Genomic DNA, 15,449 nt, shown 5'->3' with positions numbered 1-15,449 from the left:
ATTTGTGTATGTTCCAGAATAATTCAGGTTGTACTGGATATGTTTTTTAATTACTTTCATATTTTCATTATTAAATATAAATTCTTTGATAATCTAATTTTGCTAATACAGTGTTCTATGAAACTCTTAATTTCATCAGTACTTAATGATCCGACTATAATTTCAGTTTGTAAAGCAATTATACTAACTATAGTTGTATGTGTATACATAGTATAAAAGCTTATCTAGATAATTTCTGATTTTGGTGGCATAAAGAGGTTACAAATCTATAAAAACAGTATAGAAAAACACATTCATGAGAGTTGATGTATGCACATGTACCCATGTAACTGTCACCCTGGTCAAAATTGTCAAAAGAATCTTGTCAAAAACAATCTTTCACAACTCTGGAAATTGACAAAAAGTAGAAGGTGAAGAAAACAAACAAGGGGCTGGGGATGTGGCTCCAGCGGTAATGCACTCGCCTGGCATGCGGGCACTGGGTTCGATCCTCAGCACCACATAAAAATAAAATAAAGATGTTGTGTCCACTGAAAACTGAAAAATAATTATTAAAACATCCTCTCTCTCTCTCTCCGTCTCTCTCTCAAAAAAAAAAAAAAAAAAAAAAAAACCCAAACAAACAAACAAACAGAAAACATTGAAAAGCTGCTAGGACTTTGGGTGAGAGTAACAAGATTTTTGCCTCCTTGCCTGGGGTGGTTCTCATCCTCTTGTTCCTCTCTAGTTTGAGTGGCAAGAACTGTGGTTTTACCAGAAGCGTAGGTTACCACCAGAAGGGGTAGACTTGATCTAGGGTATGGGATGAATACTTGTGGTTTTGTCAGCTTCAGGTACCAAACTTGGAAGGAAATGAATAGGGAAGACTGACACTTTGCTGGCCAGAGGCTGCAGTCCTGAGTGAATGCAAGTGCTAGACCAACTAGCAACTAGAAACTTACTCCTGAGGATTTTGGAGAAGAGGGAGAGAAATATTTTCCATGTTCTTTGAACTGAAAAACTGCCTCCATGTACATGGGAGAGTCAAGAGAGCCCAGCAAATAATGAAAACAAAGCGATACTTGAGAACTGGTTAAACATTAGACATACTCCCTGCCACATATCAATTGACCAGAACAAGAGGGAAGCCTTAGAGGTGTAATGTGTTTGAGTACAGCCTTGGCTAGAATCATTTGCTTATTACTTAGGTACACAGACAGATAGAAAGCGACCACTAGGAGGCTAGGCTAAAAATATAAAAATAAGAATAAATATGTATGAAGAGACTACAGCAGCTGTACACAGTGGTGAAGACAGGTCTCACAATGAAAGCAAAGAAACTTAAAAATAGTAACAAAAAATTAAAATCATACAAAGGATGTTCTAACCATGATGGAATTAAAGTAGAAATTAACAGAATGAAATCTGGGAAATTGCCATATACTTGGAAATTAACATCTAAATTATTTGTGACTCATAGAAAATTACTAAATATTTTGAACTGAGTGAAAATGAAATACTACATATTAAAATTTAGGGTATATGACTAAAAGCTTTAAATGCTTATATGAAAAAAGAATCCTAAAATGAGTTTTTGCACTCCCCACCTTAAGCTAAAAAAATCAAAGAGGAGCAACCAAAATGAAAGTAATAGAAGACAGGAAATAATGCAGATCAGAAGGTAAATTAATGAAATTAAAAATAGAAAAAATACCAATGAAATTAAAAGATGATTCATTTTTAAAAGTAAGCAAATTTGATAATCCTTTATCTAAACAAACAAGAAAAAAATAAGGACTAAAACAAATTATGAAAATCTGTAATGAAGGAAGGGTTATTACAGATCTCACAAAATTAAAATAATTGTGATTGCAAATTTTTACCAACAAATTGGAAAGTTAAATGAAATGGACACACTTTCTAGAAAGGCATAAATTTTAAAAAAAAATTTATACAGAATTAAATAGAACCTAATTGAGAAGTTGCACTATTCTTTTCCCAAAGAAAATCTCAGGCACATATATGGCTTTACTGGCAAATTCTGTCAGACATAAAGTACAATACAAATCCTTCAAAATCTCTTTCAAAAACTAGGGGGATAACACTCCTCCACTCATTTCTCAAGGCCAGTATTTCTGTGACACCAAAACTGGACAAAAACACAAGAAATAAGAACTACAGACCAGTATCATTTCATGAACACAAATGTAAAAATGTTTACCAAGACATTGACAAACCAAATTGAAAGTATACAAATACAAAAATGATTATGTCTAAGGAGTTTTATACCAGAAATGCAAGGTTGATTTGACATCAGAAAATTATTTGATGTCATGTATTATTCATATAATAAATTCAAGTTCAAAACTCACAGAATTATCTTAAAATACATACAAAAATATGTCTAACAGAGCCCAACACCCATTCACAATCAATATGCAGGACAAATAAGCCTAGAAATGGACTTACGTAATTTCATACAGGGCATCAATGAAGACTCTTCCATTGACATTATACTTAATATTAAAAGCCTGAATATTCCCTCCCCAACCCAAGATTGGGAAAGAAGGCAAGAGTTCTCACCACTTAAGAGTTCTGTTCATCATAGCCAAGGGGGCAGCAAGGCAAAAAAAAGGGGATGGAGAAAATGTTGCCTTCTTCCTAGATGATGATGTCATTTTGTAGGTTAAAAAACCCTTTGGAATGAAAGAATAATTACTACAGATATAAAGAAAAAAAAGTAATTGTATGTGATTGCAAAGAAAAAAAAACTACATCATATGTGAATTTAGCAAGATCACAGAATAAGAACAATATATAAAAATAGTGTATCTATATCCCAGAAATAAAAGAGTTTCATCCACACAGCCTCAAATATAGACACAGGGAGGAATAAATTCAACAAAAGAAGTATAAGACCTATAAACTGGAAATGATAAAACATTGCTGAGAGAAAATAAAGGAGACCTAAATAAATAGGGAAATGTAGCCAGTATTCATGGATTGGAAAAAGATTTCACTTCTGTTTAGTCTGTAGCTACAATGCAAAATCAAAATCCCAGCAGACTTTTGTGTAGAAATTGATGAACCAATGGTAAAATTGATATGGAAGTAAAAAAGAGAGAAGCCAAAACAATTTTGAAAAAAAGAACAAATTTGGAAAACTTATCTAGTTTCAAAACTTAACTACAAGCATAACTTGAGGAAACCATGGGTTTATTTTTTTTAATTTTTTATTGTTGGTTGTTCAAAACATTACATAGTTCTTGACATATCATATTTCACACTTTGATTCAAGTGGGTTATGAACTCCCATTTTTACCCCGTATACAGATTGCAGAATCATATCAGTTACACATCTATTGATTTACATGTTGCCATACTAGTGTCTGTTGTATTCTGCTGCCTTTCCTATCCTCTACTATCCCCTCCTCCCCTCCCCTCCCCTCTTCTCTCTCTACCCCCTCTACTGTCATTCATTTCTCCCCCTTGTATTATTTTTCCCTTTCCCCTCACTTCCTCTTGTATGTAATTTTGTATAACCCTGAGGGTCTCCTTCCATTTCCATGCAATTTCCCTTCTCTCTCCCTTTCCCTCCCACCTCTCATCCCTGTTTAATGTTAATCTTCTTCTCATGCTCTTCGTCCCTACTCTGTTCCCAGTTACTCTCCTTATATCAAAGAAGACATTTGGCATTTGTTTTTTAGGGATTGGCTAGCTTTACTTAGCATAATCTGCTCTAATGCCATCCATTTCCCTGCAAATTCTGTGATTTTGTCATTTTTTAATGCAGAGTAATACTCCATTGTGTATAAATGCCACATTTTTTTTATCCATTCGTCTATTGAAGGGCATCTAGGTTGGTTCCACAGTCTTGCTATTGTGAATTGTGCTGCTATGAACATTGATGTAGCAGTGTCCCTGTAGCATGCTCTTTTTAGGTCTTTAGGGAATAGACCGAGAAGGGGAGTAGCTGGGTCAAATGGTGGTTCCATTCCCAGCTTTCCAAGAAATCTCCATACTGCTTTCCAAATTGGCTGCACCAATTTGCAGTCCCACCAGCAATGTACAAGTGTACCCTTTTCCCCACATCCTCGCCAGCACTTGTTGTTTGACTTCATAATAGCTGCCAATCTTACTGGAGTGAGATGGTATCTTAGGGTGGTTTTGATTTGCATTTCTCTGACTGCTAGAGATGGTGAGCATTTTTTCATGTACTTGTTGATTGATTGTATGTCCTCCTCTGAGAAGTGTCTGTTCAGGTCCTTGGCCCATTTGTTGATTGGGTTATTTGTTATCTTATTGTCTAATTTTTTGAGTTCTTTGTATACTCTGGATATTAGGGCTCTATCTGAAGTGTGAGGAGTAAAGATTTGTTCCCAGGATGTAGGCTCCCTATTTACCTCTCTTATTGTTTCTTTTGCTGAGAAAAAACTTTTTAGTTTAAGTAAGTCCCATTTGTTGATTCTAGTTATTAACTTTTGTGCTATGGGTGTCCTGTTGAGGAATTTGGAGCCCGACCCCACAGTATGTAGATCATAGCCAACTTTTTCTTCTATCAGATGGCGTGTCTCTGATTTGATATCAAGCTCCTTGATCCATTTTGAATTAACTTTTGTGCATGGCGAGAGAAAGGGATTCAGTTTCATTTTGTTGCATATGGATTTCCAGTTTTCCCAGCACCATTTGTTGAAGATGCTATCCTTCCTCCATTGCATGCTTTTAGCCCCTTTATCAAATATAAGATAGTTGTAGTTTTGTGGATTGGTTTCTGTGTCCTCTATTCTGTACCATTGGTCCACCCGCCTGTTTTGGTACCAGTACCATGCTGTTTTTGTTACTATTGCTCTGTAGTATAGTTTGAAGTCTGGTATCGCTATACCGCCTGATTCACACTTCCTGCTTACCATTGTTTTTGCTATTCTGGGTCTTTTATTTTTCCATATGAATTTCATGATTGCTTTCTCTATTTCTACAAGAAATGCCATTGGGATTTTGATTGGCATTGCATTAAACCTATAGAGAACTTTTGGTAATATTGCCATTTTGATGATGTTAGTTCTGCCTATCCATGAACAGGGTATATTTTTCCATCTTCTAAGATCTTCTTCTATTTCTCTCTTTAGGGTTCTGTAGTTTTCATTGTATAAGTCTTTCACCTCTTTTGTTAGGTTGATTCCCAAGTATTTTATTTTTTTTGAGGATATTGTGAATGGAGTGGTTGTCCTCATTTCCATTTCAGAGGATTTGTCGCTGATATACAGGAATGCCTTTGATTTTTGCGTGTTGATTTTATAGCCTGCCACTTTGCTGAATTCATTTATTAGCTCTAATAGTTTCTTTGTAGACCCTTTTGGGTCTGCTAGGTATATAATCATGTCACCTGCAAATAGTGATAATTTAAGTTCTTCTTTTCCTATTTTTATGCCTTTAATTTCTTTCGTCTGTCTAATTGCTCTGGCCAGTGTTTCGAGAACTATGTTGAACAGAAGTGGTGAGAGAGGGCATCCCTGTCTTGTTCCAGATTTTAGAGGGAATGCCTTCAATTTTTCTCCATTCAGAATGATGCTAGCCTGAGGCTTAGCATAGATTGCTTTTACAATATTGAGGTATGTTCCTGTTATCCCTAGTTTTTCTAGAGTTTTGAACATAAAGGGATGCTGTACTTTGTCGAATGCTTTTTCCGCATCTATCGAGATGATCATATGGTTCTTATTTTTAAGTCTATTGATGTGGTGAATAACATTTATTGATTTCCGTATATTGAACCAGCCTTGCATCCCAGGGATGAATCCTACTTGATCATGGTGCACAATTTTTTTGATATGTTTTTGTATCCGATTCGCCAGAATTTTATTGAGGATTTTTGCATCTAGGTTCATTAGAGATATTGGTCTGTAGTTTTCTTTCTTTGAAGTGTCTTTGTCTGGTTTAGGTATCAGGGTGATGTTGGCCTCATAGAATGAATTTGGAAGTTCCCCCTCTTTTTCTATTTCCTGAAGTAGCTTGAAAAGTATTGGTATTAGTTCCTCTTTAAAGGTTTTGTAAAACTCTGCTGTATACCCATCCGGTCCTGGGCTTTTCTTAGTTGGTAGTCTTTTTATGGTTTCTTCTATTTCCTCAATTGATATTGGTCTGTTTAGGTTGTCTATATCCTCCTGACTCAATCTGGGCAGATCATATGACTTAAGAAATTTATCTATGCCTTCACTATCTTCTAATTTATTGGAGTATAAGGATTCAAAATAATTTCTGATTATCTTCTGTATTTCTGAAGTGTCTGTTGTGATATTGCCCTTTTCATCCCGTATGCTAGTAATTTGAGTTCTCTCTCTTCTTCTCTTCATTAGCATGGCTAAGGGTCTGTCGATTTTATTTATTTTTTCAAAGAACCAACTTTTAGTTTTGTCAATTTTTTCAATTGTTTCTTTTGTTTCGATTTCATTAATTTCAGCTCTGATTTTAATTATTTCTTGCCTTCTACTTCTTTTGCTGTTGTTTTGCTCTTCTTTTTCTAGGATTTTGAGATGAAGTATGAGATCATTTGTTTGTTGGTTTTTCCTTTTTTTAAGGAATGAGCTCCAAGCAATGAATTTTCCTCTTAGAACTGCTTTCAATGTGTCCCATAGATTCCGATATGTTGTGTCTGTGTTTTCATTTATCTCTAAGAATTTTTTAATTTCCTCCTTGATGTCTTCTATAACCCATTGATCATTCAGTAACCTATTGTTCATTCTCCAAGTGATGCATGATTTTTCCTTCCTTTTATCATTGATTTTCAGTTTCATTCCATTATGATCAGATAAGATGCATGGTATTATCTCTATTCCTTTATATTGTCTAAGAGTTGCCCTGTGACATAATATATGATCTATTTTTGAGAAGGATCCATGTGCTGCTGAGAAAAAAGTGTAACTGCTTGATGTTGGGTGGTATATTCTATATATGTCAATTAAGTCTAGGTTATTAATTGTGTTATTGAGTTCTATAGTTTCCTTATTCAACTTTTGTTTGGAAGATCTGTCCAGTGGCGAGAGAGGTGTGTTGAAGTCTCCCATGATTATGGTATGGTGGTCTATTAGACTCTTGAACTTGAGAAGAGTTTGTTTGATGAACATAGCTGCACCATTGTTTGGGGCATATATATTTATGATTGTTATTTCTTGTTGGTATATGGTTCCCTTTAGCAGTATGTAGTGTCCCTCTTTATCCCTTTTGATTAACTTTGGCTTGAAATCTATTTTATTTGATATGAGTATGGACACTCCTGCTTGTTTCCGAAGTCCATATGAATGATATGATTTTTCCCAACCTTTCACCTTCAGCCTATGTATGTCTTTTCCTATCAAATGCGTCTCCTGTAGGCAGCATATTGTTGGGTCTTGTTTTGTGATCCATTCTACAAGCCTGTGTCTCTTAATTGGTGAGTTTAAGCCATTAACATTTAGGGTTATTATTGAGATATGGGTTGTCCTTCCAGCCATATTTGTTTATTTATGTTACTAAACATGGTTTGTTTTCCTCTTTGATTATTTTTCCCCTTTTTACTGTCCTACCTCCCACTGTTGGTTTTCATTGTTATTTTCCATTTCCTCTTCCTGTAATGTTTTGCCGAGGATGTTTTGAAGAGATGGTTTTCTAGCTGCAAATTCTTTTAACTTTTGTTTATCGTGGAAGGTTTTAATTTCATCTTCCATCCTGAAGCTTAATTTCACTGGATACACAATTCTTGGTTCTGGGTTCCAACCATTTTCTTTCAGTGTTTGAAATATGTTATTCCAGGATCTTCTAGCTTTCAGAATCTGTGTTGAAAGATCAGCTGTTATCCTGATTGGCTTACCCCTAAATGTAATCTGCTTCCTTTCTCTTGTAGCTTTTAAAATTCTCTCCTTATTCTGTATGTTGGGCATCTTCATTATAATGTGTCTAGGTGTGGATCTCTTATGATTTTGCACATTCGTCGTCCTGTAGGCTTCTAGGATTTGGGATTCTGTCTCATTCTTCAAGTCTGGGAAGTTTTCTCATATTATTTCATTGAATAGATTGCTCATTCCTTTGGTTTGGAGCTCTATACCTTCCTGTATCCCAATGACTCTTAAGTCTGGTCTCTTTATGTTATCCCATATTTCTTGGATGTTCTGCTCATGGTTTCTTAACAGTCTTGCTGAGCTGTCTATGTTCTTTTCAAGTTGAAATACTTTGTCTTCATTGTCTGATGTTCTATCTTCTAAGTGTTCTACTCTGCTGGTAGTATTCTCAATTGAGTTTTTAAGTTGGTTTATTGCTTCCTGCATTTCTAGGATTTCTGTTTGTTTGTTTTTTATAACCTCTATCTCCCTGTATAGTTGATCTTTTGCTTCCTGGATTTGTTTGTGTAATTCATTGTCAAAGTGATCTTTCATCGTCTGATTTTGCTGTCTAATGTCTTCCTTGAGACTCCAGATCATCTGAAGCATGTATATCCTGAATTCTTTATCTGACATTCCATCTGCTGCAGCTGTTACCTCTTCTAAAGTTGAGTTGACCTGCATTGCTTGTGGTCCTTTCTTTCCTTGTCTTTTCATATTGCTTGCGTTTCTTTCTGCTTGGTGAAACTGTTGTGTTTTTGAAAATTTTTCCCCCTATATATTTATATTGCTCTTGTATAGTTGAAAAGTCTCCCTTGCAGGGTTGGGCGGCGGTCTGCCTACCTTGCAGGCGCAGGCGGCGGCTCTGCTCTGCCCCTCCTCCAATTGGTGTGACGTGTCTACCACGCCCGCGGACCCCTGGGCCTGTCCTGCCGGTCGGTCACAGGTCTGCCTACCTTGCAGGCGCGGGCGGCGGCTCTGCTCTGCCCCTACTCCAATTGGGGTGACGTGACTACCGCGCCATCGGGCCGCTGGGCCTGTCCCGGGCGAAAGCTCTGCTCTGCCCCTACTCCAATTGGGGTGACGTGTGTACCATGCTGGCAGGCCACCGGGCCTGATCCACCGGTCGGTTGCAGGTCTGCCTACCTTGCAGGCGCGGGCAGCGGCTCTGCTCTGCCCCTCCTCCAATTGGTGTGACTTGTCTACCACACCCGCGGACCGCTGGGCCTGTTACGGGCGCGGGCGAAGGCTCTGCTCTGCTGCTACTCCAATTGGGGTGACGTGCCTACCACCCCGGCCGGCCGCTGGGCGTGTGCCACCGGTCGGTTGCAGGTCTGCCTACCTTGCGGGAACGGGTGGTGGCTCTGCTCTGCCCCTACTCCAAATGGGGTGACGTGTCTGTCGCGCCGACAGGCCACTGGGCCTGTTCCGCTGGTCGGTCGCAGATCTGCCTACCTTTCGGGCGCGGGTGGCGGTCTACTCTGCCCCTACTCCAGTTGGGGTGACGTGTGTACCACACTGGCAGGCCACTGGGCCTGATCTGCCGGTCTGTCCCAGGCCTGCCTACCTTGCAGGTGCGGGCGGCGGCTCTGCCCTGCCCCTCCTACCACGCCTGCAGACCACTGGTCCTGTTCTGCCGGTTGGTCGCAGGTATGCCTACCTTGCGGGCGCGGGTGGCGGCTCTGCTCTGCCCCTACTCCAATTGGGGTCACGCCGGCGGGCCGCTGGGCCTGTTCCGGGCGCGGGCGGCGGCTCTGCTCTGCCCCTCTGGCTTGATGATAAAGTGAGAGAGACTCGGGTATTTGTGACTCACCCTCCCTACCAGGAGACCAACTGTTTCTGTCACGGCTGGTATTGATGAAGTTCTCTCCTCCGCCGCTTTCTGATGACATCAGATCTTTGCCATGTTGGTATCCCATGCGAATGGCAGCATTTCGTTCCCTTTGCCGGGTGACCAAAGCAACAGGTGAGTCCTGACCGGCCCTCACAAGCCCCGTCTCAGTCCCATTGCCACTGCCTATGAAGGCTCGGTTGGTATTTACCTCCACAGTACTCAGCAGGACCCGGACCGAGAAGCAGTTTCCGCGGGCTCATTAGCCCTGGGCCAGAGCAGTTCCAGGAGCCGGAACTCGGCCGCTCCATGCTCGGTGCATGCTCTGATAAGAGCAGGCTCCAAGAAGCAGTTTCCGCGGGTTATTTAGCACTGAGCCTGAGTAATTTGTCTGCAAGCCGCAGGCGAATGGCAGGCTGAAATTACCTGTTCTATGGCTGAATGAGCTGCAATCCGTCGGAAACAGGGTGGTGACGTCAGGTCTCCAAGATGGTGGCCGCTGGCCTCCTCTGTGGTCTGACCGGTGTGGAGAACCGAATTGGACCGCTTCCTTCCCCCGTCTCAAACCCAGAATTCAGCACTTAGTACGGTGATTGCACAGCTGGCAGAAGCCCGCGGAAACTGCAGCGCTGTATCTTTGCGTTGTTATCTCCTCGTTTCCCAGCGCGCGCCGCAGACTCTAGCCGCGGGGCGATTTGCTGAATAAGCAGCGTGACCCTCCGTGCGGACAAATCTCTCGCGTTTGAGCCCCCGTAGCTGATCCTCGTGCGATGGAAATCCTTCCTCTAGGTTTTGGAGCACCCCAATTTTGCTGGAAATTCCTAACAAGATAGCTTTTAGCCTTTCTAACTCGTCATTCTCCCACACAGTGACGCGGTACACGGGGGTAATGCACTCCCTTCGCCGCCATCTTCCCCTTCACCCCCCATGGGTTTCTTTCTAAAACCATGACAATAAAGCAAGTCTCAGAAAATTTTTTACTTCTCAGGCCATACAAAATTTAAATTTATACTGTAGTCTATTAAAAGTGAAATAACATTATGTCCTAAAAATGTACTTATTTAAAAATCTTTTATTGCTAAAGTGCCAATAGTCATCTGAGCCTTTGATAAGTCATAATATCTTTGCTGTTTGTTGGAAGGTCTTGCTTCCATGTTGATGATGGCCAGCTGACAAGGGTGGTGGTTGCTGAAGGTTGGGGTATCTGGAACTTAAAACAACAGTGATGTTTGCCACATCAATTGACTCTTCCTTTCATGAAAGATTTCTCTGTGGCATACAATGGCAATGGGTAGCTTTTTACTCACAGTAGAACTTTCTCCAAAATTAGAATCAGTCCTCTGAAAACTTGCTACTGCTTTATCAAATAAGTCAATTTAAAATTCAAAATCCTTTGTTGTTTAAACAATGTTCACTGCCTGTTTGCCTGGAATAGGTTCCATTTCAAGAAACACTGTTTCTGCCCATCCATTTGAGCAACTCCCCATCTATTAGTTTTACCATGAGAGTGCAGCAATTCAGTCATATCTTCAGGCTTCTAATTCTAGTTTTCTTGCTATTTCTACCATATCTATTATTACTTTGTTCACTGAAGTCTTAAACACCTCAAAATCCTCCATGGGGGTTGAAATCAGTCAACTTTTCCAACCTCCTGCTGTTGAAATAGTGACTATGTCCCATGAAGCACAGATGTTCTCTATGGCATCTAGAACAGTGAATCCCTTCCAAAAGGTTTTAATTTACTTTGCCCAGATCAATCAGATGAATCAACTTCTATGGCTGCTATGTAGCATTAATGAAAGTGTTTCTTAATGATAAGACTTGAAAGTCAAAATTACTCTTTGACTCATGGGCTGCAGAAGGGCATCATGTTAGCAAAAGTGAAAGAAAGCATTGCCAGTGTTGTTGCAGAGCTCTTGGGTGACCAGGTGCGTTGACAGTGAACAGTAAGATTTTGGACAGAATCTTTTTTCCTGAGTAGTAGGTCTTAAGGAGTGGTTTATAGCCTTTAGCAAACTATTTGTAAACAGGTGTGCTGTCATCCAGGCTTTATTGTCGAATTGTAAATGAAAAGCAGATTAGATTCATTATAATTCTTAACTACTGTCAAATTTTCAGAGGGATAAATAAGCCTTCAACTTGAAGTCAGTAGCTGTGTTAGCCCCTGACAAGAGTCAGTCTGTCCTTTGAAGCCAGGCATTGACTCTTCTTAAAGCCTAGGTGCCATCTCCTCCTTTAAGGCTATTTCATCTACATGGAAACTGTATAGTCACCATCAGTTATCATGGCTAGGTCTTCTGGATAATTTGTTGCAGCTGCTTTATCAGCACCTGGGACTTTGCCTAGCAATTTTTTGTTATGGATTTGGCTTTAGACTTTCCTGCTGCAGTTTCCTCACCTCTCGACCTTCATAATTAGGGCCTTGCTCTGGTTTGAGATTTGGCTTAAGGAAATGGCATGGACGGTTTAATAATCTCTCCAAACCACTAAACCTTTCTCCATTATCAGCAGTAGGGTTGTTTAGCTTTCTTTTCATGCATGTGCTCACTAGAGTAGTCCTACATGGACTTTTACTTTGCATTCACAACAGAGCTCACTGATGAGTGCAAAAGGCCTAGCTTTCAGCCTGTCTCAGCGTTTCACATGCTTAACTTTTTTAGCTTAAATATTTCTAGCTATCAATTTAAACTGACGGATGTTATGTTCCTTCCTTTGAACACTTAGAAGCTGTTTTAGGGTAATTGACCTAATTTCAGTATCACCTGTCTCAAAGGACTGAGGGAAGGGAGAAAGACTGGGAACAAGTATCAGCAGAGCACAGGGACACATAGCAGGTATCAGTTAAGTTCATCTTCTTACAGGGGCACAGTTCATGGTGCCTCAAAACAAAAGATCACAGATAATTTTAACAGATATATTCATAATGAAAAAGTTTGAAATATTAAGAAAATTACCAAAATGTGACAGACATGCAGTGAGCACATGCTATGGAAAAGTTGTGCCAATAAACTTGCTTGACACAGGTTGCCACAGACCTTCAGGTGGTTAAATCATGCACACATGCACACAGACACACAACACACACACACACACAAAGTTGCTGAGAAGCACAATTAAATGAAGCACAATAAAACAAAGTGCAACTGCATAAAATAATAAAGCAACAGTAGTTAAGGCAGCATATTGATATAATCATGGACATATAGATTCACAGAACAAAAATAAATCCATGCACAATATGGTCAATTGATTATGTACAAAGTTGCCAACATAATTCATTGGGAGAGAGAAATAGTTTTCTCCACAGATGATTCTAGAATGGTGAGTGTATTAGACCTTTTTCCATTACTATAACAATATACCTAAGGCTAGGTACTTTGTAGAGAAGTTCATTTAGCTCACATTTTCAGAGGTCAGAGAGCCCAAACACCATAATGCTGCCTCTGATGCCCTGGGGCTCTCTTGGCTGTGTTGCATTATGGCAGATGGCAGATGGTATGTTAAGAGTGCATTCAAAAGGGAGAGATGAGGGCTGGGGCTGTAGCTCAGTGTAGAGCACCCGCCTCTCACCTGTGAGGCAGTGGGTTCCATCCTTGGTACCACATAAAAATAGATTGGGGGAGGGGGTGCTATGGCAAGACAGGAGGCCAGAGTAGCCTGAGAAGGGGCCAGGCTTATTTTTCCATAACACCCTTCTCCCAAGACCACTGTGGAAAGCAGTTCACCATTTTCTTGTGAAGGTAAACATTTTACTGTGTGCTGCAGTAGTGCTGCTTGGGATGTGAGGAAAAAACCTTGTATTTACCCAGACTCATGTGAACATTCATGGCAACATCGTTCCAGTGGTCAAAACCTGGAAACAATGCACACATTCAAAAGGTGGTAAATGCATGAACAAAATGTGATATATCCATACAATGGAATATTAACTGGCAATAAAAAAGAATAAACTGAGAGGTGAGACAACATGAATGAATAGGAAAACATTATTTTAATTGGAAGAAGCTGGACAAAACAAATGAAATTTTTAGAAAAAACTCAGGAAATAGGAGATTTGTGATTGCCTAGGGCTAGCTAGGCCAAGCACAGGGACGCAGACTGACAGCAAGCAGGCAGTAGTGAAGCTCTTACAGGTGATGGATTTGTTTATAGCTGGATTGTGATGGTATTTGCATACCTCAATAAATTTGCTGATAACAGCAAACAGTACATTTCAGTGGGTGAATTTTATGTAAGTAATTTTAAATAATTTATACTTCATTAAAGTTACCTGTTTAAAAGTTCATTTCTGTTTGTTCATTTATAAGAAAATGAAAACAGATTATTAGTGGCGGTTATCTATAGTTTGAGGATTATAGGTACTTTTCATTTTTTATATTTTTTGATTTTTTTCAAAAATTTTTTGAGCACATTTACTCTTTTAATTAAAAATGTTAAGCAAAATCACTCTGTCAGGGTGTCAGATAGGAAACTTTGTAGCTTAAAAATAATATTGAAAGGGCTAGGGCTATAGCTCAGCAGCAGAGCGCTTGCCTAGCATGTGTAAGGCATTGGGTTCCATCCTCAACACCACATAAAAATAAGCAAATAAAGGCATTCTGTCCATCTACGACTACAAAACATTTTTTTTTAAATTGAAGTAAGAATTCAAAAATTTTTCATTAGTTCTTTAAAATGTAAAGTTGTACAATAGGGCTGCTTAACTTTTCATAGGTCACATTTGCTGGTTTAGAATAACTTGATCTTCTCTCTCTCTCTCTCTCTAGTGTCTGTCTGGCTCATACCAAGAGGCTAAAGCTTTACTGAAGTCCTACTTGCAGCAGCACGGCTATGGCTCCTGGATTGTGAAGCCCCCCTGTGTAGAGCAGTTCAGTGTGTGAATTGCATGGCCACTGGCATATTAAAAACCTTTTATTTTTTGGTGTGTTTGACTGGTAAAACTGTTTTTTTAAATAGAGGTTTTCTTTCTTTTTTTTTTTTTTTTTTTAGAATTTTTAATATTTATTTTTTTTTAGTTTTCAGCGGACACAACATCTTTGTTTGTATGTGGTGCTGAGGATCGAACCCGGGCCGCACGCATGCCAGGCAAGCGTGCTACCGCTTGAGCTACATCCCCAGCCCTTAAATAGAGGTTTTCAACTTTCAAAATCAGAATCTTGGAACAGCAACATCCAGCTATTACTAAAATTTGTACATATTCATGTCAACTTGCATTGAACCATTAGGGATTTTTTTCTTTTTTTTAAGAATTACCTGATAGGACATAATAGAAATTTTACATTTGTTTTTTACAAACATAAAGCCATTACCCTTTTCGTAGTTTAAAAGAGAATTCGTCTTCTTTTTAAGATTTTGCTTTGAATCTCTTTATACAGCTGTAGTAGTCAACATTGTGTCCTGGTATCTCACTCAAGTTTGGTGGTTTAGTTTTTTTTTTTTTTTTTTAATTAAAAACAGAAGCCAAGAATAAAAATAGTTGTTAGTCATTTATTGATAAATTCAACAGGTATTTGAGTGCCTAATATTTGCTAGTCACATGCTAGATGATAACAAAAATCCATGACTAAAACATCTCTCAGATCAAAGGAGTTCATAAATGCAGACTGCACATAGAAATGGAGAAAATGTTAACCAAGTTAGGAAGTAGTTTGGTGAGTTATTATGATTAATAGAGAATTTTCATATATCCTTTAACATTGTCTATTTTCAAGTATCCTGTAGGATCTATTTATACTAAATATGATTTAATCCTTTATAATTAGTGGGATTTGTAATTTAAAAGTAAATATAAA

General features: G+C 39.0%; 1 protein-coding gene across 1 annotated transcript in view; it reads left to right on the top strand.

The window, feature by feature from the left end:
• Adad1 (adenosine deaminase domain containing 1) overlaps positions 1 to 15,104 on the top strand; it is a 44,667-nt gene extending 29,563 nt beyond the window's left edge. Inside the window, exon 11 of the mRNA XM_027955860.2 lies at positions 14,424 to 15,104. Within this exon, the coding sequence (XP_027811661.2) occupies positions 14,424 to 14,537 (114 nt within the window). The 3' untranslated portion in view covers positions 14,538 to 15,104. The remainder of the gene's footprint in view (positions 1 to 14,423) is intronic.
• The last annotated feature ends 345 nt before the right edge of the window (positions 15,105 to 15,449 follow it).

This window comes from Marmota flaviventris, chromosome 7 (genome assembly GCF_047511675.1).
Source record: "Marmota flaviventris isolate mMarFla1 chromosome 7, mMarFla1.hap1, whole genome shotgun sequence".
Lineage (NCBI taxonomy): Eukaryota > Metazoa > Chordata > Mammalia > Rodentia > Sciuridae > Marmota > Marmota flaviventris.
This window is presented reverse-complemented; position numbering and strand designations above follow the sequence as displayed.